The sequence below is a fragment of the Morone saxatilis genome, unplaced genomic scaffold (assembly GCF_004916995.1).
Source record: "Morone saxatilis isolate NCDOM2014 unplaced genomic scaffold, NCSU_SB_2.0 Contig18, whole genome shotgun sequence".
In the NCBI taxonomy this organism is placed as follows: Eukaryota; Metazoa; Chordata; class Actinopteri; family Moronidae; genus Morone; species Morone saxatilis.
This window is the reverse complement of record NW_023339740.1, coordinates 7,527,053-7,537,802: the sequence shown is the minus strand read 5'-3', so window position 1 is coordinate 7,537,802 and position 10,750 is coordinate 7,527,053. Positions and strand designations below refer to the sequence as shown.

At 42.7% G+C, this 10,750-nt stretch overlaps 1 protein-coding gene across 2 annotated transcripts in view; it reads left to right on the top strand.

The window, feature by feature from the left end:
- Positions 1–821: 821 nt before the first annotated feature.
- Positions 822–10,750, top strand: part of fgd5a (FYVE, RhoGEF and PH domain containing 5a) — a 29,962-nt gene continuing 20,033 nt past the window's right edge. For both annotated transcript variants that reach the window (XM_035661553.1, XM_035661552.1), the window contains exons 1-2: positions 822–1,106; positions 3,135–5,859. In XM_035661553.1, coding sequence (XP_035517446.1) covers positions 1,097–1,106; positions 3,135–5,859 — 2,735 coding nt within the window. In that variant the 5' untranslated portion in view covers positions 822–1,096. The remainder of the gene's footprint in view (positions 1,107–3,134; positions 5,860–10,750) is intronic.

Here is a 10,750-nt window from a genome sequence, read left to right as displayed (position 1 = left end):
CTGTTGTGCAGGAAACAGGGAGAGCAGTTTCCTGTTATGAAGAGAGGTTTTTAAAGGGTTGCATTCATTCAATCATACAACAGATGCCGGGCCAGGAAGCCCGGCCAATAGCAAAAGCTTTGGTGTCCTAGCGAAACTGTATTTGGAAACTGCTTTTAGGAACCTTTCTATGCACTGGTCTGGTTCAGGAAGTATTCCATGAGCAAAACATGCTGGAGAAAACACTGAGAACAATCTATGCTTGATTTTCTGAAAATCTGATACATACTGTCTAATCATCTATAGATACACGTTCCAGTCATTCCAAGCATGAAAAGTATGTCATGACATATTTGAGTATCTCATGTAACAGTAAAGTAAGTAAGTAACTTTAAACTGGTGTCAGCTATGTATCAGTCAAGGGACATGTGCCATGCACCAAAACATGTGCAGATGTGATTTGAAAAAACTATTCTTTGTACATAAACAGTAGCTGCAGATTTAAAGCTCTCCATCTGCACAATGAAACATTGGAGATAACTGTGGCTTAAATTTATAGTCTAAATCACTCATATTAAGTGGATTTGATCTTATTCAACTCAAGTCTAGCCTGCTGCCTCTAGAATATGGCCCCGTTTCACACATCTGTGGAGCAGTGTCCTGAAACAAAACATGACCAGATGTGAATATAATTGCCCACTGATGTTCTATGTGAAACAATCTCCGCAGTGGCTGAGATATAATGATGTGCATTGGAAAAATGAAACATGTAGGGAGTGGGTTTGGTTGTGCTGTAGTCCTGCCTCAGGAAGCGCCAAAGCAACACCTCCCGTTTCCACACAAGAGCGCATCAGTTTACTGTAGCATCAGCACTGGAGATGTACGCCGGGTGGGAGCTCAGCTGCGACTCTGCGATCACAGGCTTCTTCCACAAGTAGGCTCTCACTGGAGGAAAAAAAATAACAACACAAGATGCTCTGCAAGTCTTCCTTTACCTCCTAATTTTCCCGCAATGTGTTTGTATTTGGACTAAGTTTCCACGTCATTTCGAGGGACACGGTCGGTGTGGGGAAACATGAGGATAAGTGTCGCTGCCCGTGGATGATGATGTCCCACAATGAATGCAGGTGGGTTGTTTATGTTTCTGTTCGTGTCAAGAGTCCAGAAACCAAACTTTAAATGTTTTACAGTTTACAAAGTGGTGCGCAGCAGCGTGAGTGTGTGTGTTTATTTGTGTGTTGGAAGAAAGTCTTTGTGTTCATTTTCATTTTACAACCTTGAGTTGTAAATGACAATAACCTTGAATCATATAATTAATTAATGAAACCGATTAATTATGTCGGAAAATATATTTCACCTGTTTATTTGCACATACTTTACATACAAATTGATATCCAATGCAACTGGATGCAGACTGCTGTAGTGATTGAAATCAGTTATTCCATAGTTTAAATGAAATATCAACAGAGCTATAGATTAATTATACAGCTACTGAAATTTTCAAAGAAATTATAGTTTTCCAGTTAAAAAGATTATTTGGATGAATTCTGTATAATTTGGAAATTTGGAGTGAGTTTAAATCCATACCTATGGATAAAGTTGCTTTCAGTGGAAACCTGTCCTGGGATAAATGTTATGTTCTGGGATTGGTTATATGGTTAGATTACAACATTATAATCCATGTCTGTGAAAGTAGACAGAGGCACTGTTCTAGGCTATACAGAAGGTCACCTGTCTTGCAAGTGCAGTGTCCTGTGAATTTAGTAAGGGAAAGAAGTTCACGTGTATGTGATTTCTGTACATCTGTCAAAGAAAATCTTAACTTCTGTGTTCTACAGCCTTGTCACTTTGGAGTTTAGACAGTTTGCTAAAGCTTGGCAGGTGACATTTCATGATGAGGACACAGTCTGAAATCATATCCTGCGAGTTTGGCACAGCCAAGGTCCCAGTGTCTATCTCTTCCTTTGTTTTTCAAACATTTGTTGTAATTGAATTCTTGTTGCATAATTCATATCCTGTTGTTTGCAGTTGGGTGCTTTGTCAGACTGGGACCCCTTGTTTTCTCCACCAGTTTTATTGTTCTTTGACGCACTCAAAGGACCTTTTTTTCAGCAAAAAAAAAAGAGTGTTTGCCTGTATGTGTAGGGTTGTGTGTGTTTCTTTGTGGGGCAGTGTGAGTATGTTTCGTGAGAATCTGGGAAGAATGACGAGAAGGAAGTCCATTTGTGTTGTGAAAATCTGTACTCCTAGAGGTTCATGGAGGAGTGATGGGGGGCCTTGCTGTTAATGTCCTTCCCCCCATGGACATCCTGTGTGGAGCCCTTTAAGGAGGCTCTGCTGGAGTAGCTAATGAACCTGAAATTCTTAAAAGAAGGAGTGTGGTCACATTGAGAGAGAGAAAATATGTAGGGGGAAGAAAGTGATGTGTGACAATGAGAGGCTTTTTTTCTTTTGTTTTGTTTTAAAAAAATAAATCATATTACACTGATGTCTAGAGAATGAGAGAGAGACACTGACAGAGAGATAGAGAGAGAGAAAACACTCAGATAGCCAGAGTGCACACAGGGTTTAATAGGATGTGCGTCAGGGCAGGTACTAAATAACAGGAAGAGACAAGGGGTGTACACACTTTGTTAAGTACGGGTGTGTTTCATGACAATTCGAAATTTCGTTAGCAGTGCTATTTAATGACTTCACAATTTTTAACACTTAACAAAACATCATGATTACATATTAAATCTGCGTAATCACCCTTTATGTTGCCGTATCAATAGAGACAAATAATTTTTTGGAGTGATACAATTATCGTTAAAGTTTTTTATTATAATTAGCCAACCGTTTGTTAAATCTGATTCTGCTATAAGCGTCCAACATGCATGTGTCATTTCCCAGACAGAGAGATGTTATTGTTCCTCCTCTAAGTACCCTGTGGCTCTGTTGTTTTTCCTGCTGATAATGTCCCCTGCAGCATTCTGCATGTCACTGACTATTGTACAGGATTTGACTTCCTCTTAGCATTCTACACCAAAACAGGACCCACATATGTATCCTTGTATAAACGTAGATATTAGGTAAAGCAATAAAAACAACCCAAGAAATGAAAATATTAAGTGGCTTTTACATTTTTTTTATTAACTTTTACTCTCTTTGTACAGATTTTCAAAATCAACTGCAAGTCCCTCGACCAAAGGTCCGCAGTCATCTGACCATCAAAGTGCAGTCCAAACTGATGTCCAGGCCGTGTCCCCCTGTCCATGGTCCAAAACCTCCTGTCGCCCCCAAGCCCAGACCCCTGTATAAGCTTCACACATACAAGGAACCCTGCCCCCCACAGAGCCTGTGTAACGGAGACGTGGCTCACTCTGATGGGGAGACGGAAGATCTCCATGAAATGGCTGAGGAGAATCAGGACAAAGAGGAGAAAAGTGAGGCAGAGGATGGGGTTAATGACAATGGCATAGGACAAAATGACAAAGAGGACCTAGTAGAAGGAGAAAATGAGAAGGAAATAGAAAAAGAAATAGATATATTAGATAATGACGATGACAGCATTGGCTCTGAGGATACAGTCAAAGCGGATGATGGTTTGACTGTTGACACTACTGAGGATGAAAACACTGACAATGACTTGAACCAGCCTGAAGGTGGCAATCACACTGATGATGAGAATACATCCACACCCTCACCTCCTCCTGCTGAAATTGAACATGAAACAAGAGAGGAGGAACAGAGCTGTTGTGGCTCAACAGGACACTCAGATGAACATGTAGAGGAAGAAAACCTTGATCAAACGCAGTCACTCAGTCAGGGTGATAAGGACAATGATGTTGGACTTAATGAAGTGGACAGTGGACAAAATGAGGACTGTGTGCAACGTCCAGAAGAGACGGAGCTGGAAGCTGGAGGATTTGCATTTGGTTTCAGCGTGCTTCCAACTGTAACTGAAGAGTATCTTTATGATGTGATTGGCCCCAACGATGATGCTAGTGACACATGTGAGTCATGTGACCCAGCTGAAACAGGGGATGCAGAGGTGTGGCAACCAGAACGGGCCACCAAGGACCTCTCTGGCTGTTTTCGATTCACATCCAGCACTGAGGATGTATTTGGGCCATATTCGGTCATAGGAGCTGTTCCGGGAGATATGGTGGACACTGCTGACCCAGAGTGGGGTCAGGATGATACTGATGACAAATCTTTACATGAAATCCAAGCGCCAGGTGCTTCCAACCAGGAACCTTACTATGTGTCATCAGATGACGTGGACAAGCTAGAGGATAAGCAAGTCCTCTCAGAACAGGGTGAGATCGAGGAGGTCACTGAACAGTCAAATCAGCACAAAGATAAAGCAAAGGACATTGAGTCAGCAGATGAGTATGCAGACATTGACGATTCACTCTGCATTAAAGCAGATGACTGCGAGCAGTGTGTCTCATCTGAGGATTATGTTGAGATAGGCGATGAGGACGAAGAGGAGGAAACAGAAAAGAAACACATCAAAGGAAAAAGTGCAAAAGAGAGAACAGCTAAACGAGAGCAGGCTTTCCTCAGCCAGCGAGCAAGTTGCCAGCCTCGCCTCAGGTTGTGCAACATCACAGTGCCAACAGACCTAGATCTGGGCCGCACCCCAGAGCTCACCAACAGGGTTGTGTTTGCCCACACCACTGAAGCCTTTGAAGAAGACATTGAGGAACTGGACTGCCATATTGTGCCTTACTATGAAGACACAGACTCGGACAGTGAAGAGCATATATACGAAGAGGCAGGGTTTGACTCAGAAGGGGAGAACTTTGTGACACTTGATCGTAAGACTATTGTCACACGATCGCGCTCTTATTCTGGGAAAGTACCAGGTTATGTTCCAGAAACAGTACCAGAGGAGACAGGGACGGAGTACCAAACTCATGACTACTGCACAGTGGCCTTGGATAAGAACAATGATCCACTTAACCAGTCACACAAGCCTGCGGTCCCATCTACGAAGTCTCGCCGCTTCTTGTTATATTCCCGGTCTGCAGAGGGTCCAGAATTGTCCTTGACCACTCCCACTGAGATTGGCCTGAATCTGAAGGATGACATCAGGATGAAGAGAAAAGATGATACTCTTTCACTCCCATGTGTGATAACTTCTTCTGGAAGCTTCTCCCAGCGTAGCCATCAATCATCCAGTGGTGTTTCCACACCAACCTCTCTAGTGGACATCCCACCACCCTTTGAACTGGCATACATTACTAAAAGACCAGTCACCAAGAGTTCCCCATCCCTCCTGATCCAGCATGAACCCAATGACATACCTAAGAAGAAGAAGTCATCCTTCAAGCGCTTTCTGGCACTTAAGTTTAAGAGGAAGGCTGATTCGAAGGGCTTCAGTGATGGAAGTGTGCGCTCTTCACGTTCTTCGTCTGAGTCCAGCCACCACGGCCCAGTAAGAGTCATAGAACTTGATCGCAGAAGCACCGGCAGCTCTCCTCAGCTTCAGTCTCGAATGGTGAATCCCCAGCAGCGTCCTTTAGACCTGCCATCCAGCTTTGTCCTTTACAAAGACCACCAGCGGAAAGCTTATGGGAGGGGAGTCTCCAGAGTGGAATCCTTCGAAGAGCGTTCCCGGCGCTCCGTTATGCCGCTACCATTGACCAAACCCCGCTCCATCTCCTTCCCCAGTGCGGATACTTCAGACTATGAAAACATCCCAGCCATGAGCTCAGACTATGAGAACATCCAGATTCCAGGCAGACCCACCAGATCCCACACTGTGACTGAGTTTTTTGAGGACCCAAACCGCACTACAGTTCCCTGCAATGAGAATGATGGCTATGTGGATATGAACAGTTTCCCTGGGATTGACAGCAAACCCCAGACATTGAAAGCAGACACTGAAAGGTAATGTAAAAGCTCAATAAATTTAAAATGGTTTTGTATTATGTCAAGCAAATCTCACAGGGTTGATTCACCCAAGTTACAAAAAACATATCTTACCTATCTAGCCATACAATACTTTTACAATACTAGATTTTGAGATTCCTTTCTCTGAAATTTCCGATGCAATCTTACCTAGGCAGACCCAAAAGATCTTTTTAGGTCATATAATACATAATAAGCCTAAAATGTGTTTATATTTATGATCACATATGGTTTTTCAGCTACTCTTCATATACATGCCTGTATTAAACTCTAGAAACCAAACATGTCCTGTATGTTCACTTGGTATACAACAGGTGAGAGTGTTTATCCCGTGAACCACTCTTAAGGTAGTCAGCTCAGTCGTTAGGCCTGGACCTATCTGCTCAGAAGGGCAAGCTTGACCCCTGAACAGCTGACAAATATTCTTACACTGTATCTCAGATGAGCAGAGGGCACATGGCTGAGTAGAATCGGATCTCCCTCTTGTAGGGAAGTGTTCATTGAGAGATGAGCAGCCTGCTGTGTCAAGCATCACTGGCTTTGGGAAGATGGACAATGCTTGTGGGAGAGCTTACTCCTGTTTTTCATTTGGTGGATTTAGAGGTCACATCTGGTGCCGCTGCTTCCTCTGCAAATCTGAGGTGATAGAACAGGTAATGGCAATTGGGTAGCTCACTGAGCGCAGGTTATTCACATTAGAGAAAGTCATTATGGGCTGCAATTAAAAGTGGAAAAAGTGTGGGGGAGTTCCGTTCACACAAGGAAGTTGAGAAAGATGAGGGAAAAGGTGAGAGAGGGGGAAGGGATGTGTTAATAGAAGGTGTAGAAGAGTAAAAAAACAAAGAGTATAGCGATAAAGTAATAAAGGAGGGGGAGGGGGGAGTAAGAACAGGAGAATTGGTGCAAAGAGCAGTTCTGGTGTAATTGCTCTCCTGTACCTGACACTTATGGTTAAGTTTAGGAGAGCTTTTATTAAAGTAGCTCTCTCCCGAGTGCTTCTCTTTCATTGGACCCTTGAGGGGCCACAGGATTTACTGCAGTGTGTGATAGAGTGAGGAATCACCGTGGTCAGACTGTACCAAATTACCCCGGCCTGTGCCACAGTTTTATCCACTGCGGGCCACAGTCTCTCCTCAGTCTTAATAAAATAGTTGTGTTTGATGACCTGTGTTTAGTCAAAGAGACAGGCCATTACCAAAAGCTTTTTAAAAGGATCAAAGTCTTAGGGCAAAATGTTTCTGCCTCAATTTGTTTTTATTTCTTGTGTGCCCTTTGTTTTATAATTCATGTGCAGCTAGCTGTTGCTTATTTTACCATTTTGTCTTTTATCTTTTATAATTTTTCTCTATGTAGAAACGAGGTCAGTTCGCAGTTCATATCGTTTATGCAACTTTTCACAGACATAAAGTTTATAGTTACCTCTCCACCATACATTCTGTGCAGCACTATACCATGATTTCCCCTCTGTTTATTTCCAGTGTACTTTAAACTCTACACGTATTTCAACATTTGAAACCCATCCATTTCCCAGACAATGGTCCCTCAGTGAGGGCTCTTTTTCTCTCAGTGATGTTATCGATGTAACTCATTGTGTGGTTGAGGTCTCACCCCACTCACAATGATGCAAATTACCTATCTGTCCTGTCACCTCGCCCTCGCCACATTCCCCCTGGAGATGCTTCTGTTACCAGGGACACTGTTTTGTGTGTCTATACAGGGCTGGTTTATGTTTATTTGAGTGTGTATGAGTGTACGTGTGTGCCCACAATATAAGTCATTGTAGGTGTTTGTCCCTGCCTTTGTGTGTACATCTACACTAAACTCTGTTCAAAGCTTGACATTGCCGCTGTCCCAGGCTGCCTATCTGATGATGGCAGTGATTTATTGAGAACACATTCAACATTCAACATGGTTTTTAGACCCACAGAGGAAAACGTGGATATTTGTGGTGAGGAAAATGACCAAATGGCCCCAGAGCACTGCACACAAAAGGACTGTGCCTACAGTAGCAGACATGCATTTTAAGGAGAACACTCAAAGCTGCTGTGCCACAGGCTTGGCTTGTTTCCACTTGTGTGATTAATGTATAGCACCATTCACACACTACTTCAGCACAAGCATTCAGACTAAGCAAAGAGACATGTTCATTAGCAAGCTACCATAATGTACAATAGGAAAAGAAAAGGCACACTAATGATTCATCCCAAACCTAACCAAGGTGTTTGCTTGTATGTGTGTCTGTGTGTGTGTGTGTTTGTGTACATGTGTGCATGTGCAATTCAGGGCTGCTTTATCAAAGATGAGGCTCCTGCTGAGAATGCAGTCTCAGCAGGATTGTTCTTGCCAAGTAGCCGTGTAGCAACAAATTTGTTGAAAAAGGTGTTTTAGCAAAAAGCCCAGGATTTGTGATTGTGCTCAACTTAGAGCCCATTAAGTGTTCTTTATGTCAAGTTTAAGCAGTTCTAGGTAGACGCACAACAGTAATGCAGATGTGTTGTTGTCCCCATGCACACAGTAAACAGAGCTATAGTGGTATGTTTAGTGAGATCCTGCTAATGTCTGCAAAATAGCACATCTCTTGCTTACCCTTTGGCGTCATTTTCACTTCAAACAGTTCAACATGAACCTCTTCAGAGTGATGACAAAGCCCTGCCATGGCCTCTAAAACAGCTCCTCCACCCAATGTTATGTTAGTGTTAGTAGTGATGAGGGAGCCATCTTAAGTACATTGTTGTACTGGGTGGTGGCTGTGTGCTGTGTGGCGAGGTGGTGGACAGGGTGTGTCGTTGGCTCGCCAGGTCTGGTGCCAGGCGCTCTGAGGTCATTGCCAGGTCATCCCCGGGGAGGAAGCGTCCAGCCTAGGAGCTTCCCACTGGCCTGTTTACAGGAAATGCAGGGACGAGGGTGGGGCTCTGGCTGGAGGCATGGAGGTGGAGACAGGAGAGGACAGATAGGATGACGGAAGGGAGATGGGGGTCACCCTGGTGGGGTGGAGGTTCCCAGACTCTCCCTTGAACAACAAGATGAGGTGTGGTCCAGTCAGGAATGCCAGGTCTGCTGTTATTGTTGCTCCAGTTTGTCAGGAATGCCTCAAGCCTCCCACTTCTTATACTCCAAAGCACTCTTGTGGTGCAGAGGATAAATCAACTGAAAACAAGTGAGCAGAGGTTACAAAACTGTTGCATATGTGGGCCTGAAACACAGCATGATGTAGGGTTGACATTATCCAAAGCCATCTTCCTTCACTACACAGGTGAGGAGCAGCAGTCGAAGCGCCAGCGTCTTCACAAATCACTTCATCACACGCTGTCACAACAGCAGCAGCAAAACAGCCACAGGCTACATGTAATCATCATCACTAAAAGCAGCAAACAATTTAAAACTGCTCCCATTAATCCCCCCATCAGTATCCCAATCTTCTGTAGTTAGCAGGCTAATGAACCTATTCAGCTGCTCCTATTTCCTTGTGCCATTACAAGTGAAGAAGGGCCTGTCGGATTGCACCTAATATATATTTTAATACTCAAAGTTTAGCTCAATTGAATTACATATTACAGGCACCATCAAATTCACAGGAGATTGGTGGCATACAGGTTTCACAGAGAGTCATTGTGTCCTCGTGTGAATTTGACACAGAAGATTTAACTTTGCCGTGTTATAAAAAACATTGCGTTCAGCTGGCATAATAGCATTGCCTTAATGGTGTTGTTAAAGGGCTTCCCGTATTACCATATTACAATATCACATATTTGCAGGTTTAAATATAGAAACATCATATGGAGGTGACTGGAGCTAGCTTTCTGTCCAAGAAAAAGGAGATGTAATTTAAAGAAGAAATTATTACAATTTAATAGTTGTTGTTTTTTTAGTTTTCAGTTTCTGGACTTTTCAGCGATACATTATTATAAATTGGACACAACCCTCCATTACAGCACAGAAGGTGTGTTTTCAGAGATTGTGCTGTTAATGGTTGAGGGTGAAAAGGTGAAGGTGAGAATCTGCGGTGCGTTTCTCTTGGGCATATAAAAGAATCCCCCTCACTCGTAGAATTAATCGGAGCTTAAGAATGAGTTCAAAGAAGACCCATCTCTCGTGTTCCCTTTCCTTCCCAACATCACCCAGGAGCCCACACCAGGCTGACCTGTCTACTCTGAGGTCAACTATGAGTAATGGCCCGTAGGTGCTTTCTTCAGCCCACCCAATAGAGCTGATGTGTGTATGTGTGTGTGTGGTTTAGTGTGAACCTCATGAAGTATGAGTATGTCTGAATGGAGATGAAGTCCAGCGGGTAACTCTGTTAACCTTTGGTCTTCTAATAGCTGTCTACTCTCTGCACACACAGGGCTGTTCAAGACATCAGGGCAAACCTTCATTATTATCTGTAAAATGCCAGAAGAAAAGTATTGATTGTCTTATTGGCGAACAGGCCAAAACGAAATAATTAGTTATAAGATAATTAGTTTACTACCACTACTATCAGATTCTCACAATTGATGCTTGAAAAAGGACTTAATGAGTTAATGATCAGTCGATCATCAAAATAGTTGCAGATTACTTTTTCTTATCAACTAAACAATGAATAAACTAATCTTACTACTTACTACATTACTGATGCACTTTTGTTGTTGTTTTTTTATTTATTTAATTAAATTAAACATGTTTTCACAGCAATAATCAAGGTTAAAATCTGTGTTTGTTTTTTGTTTTTATCAAATGCAACAGTCTTTCAGAATAAAAGAGACTTAAACCATTTTGCACGGATGAGATTCAGTTTCAACAGTTTCACTAAAGGAAGACTCAAATAACCAGAATGCAAAGCAGCTCCTGGAGATATTTCACTTGAAGTAAGCAGTGCAGACATTAATCATAA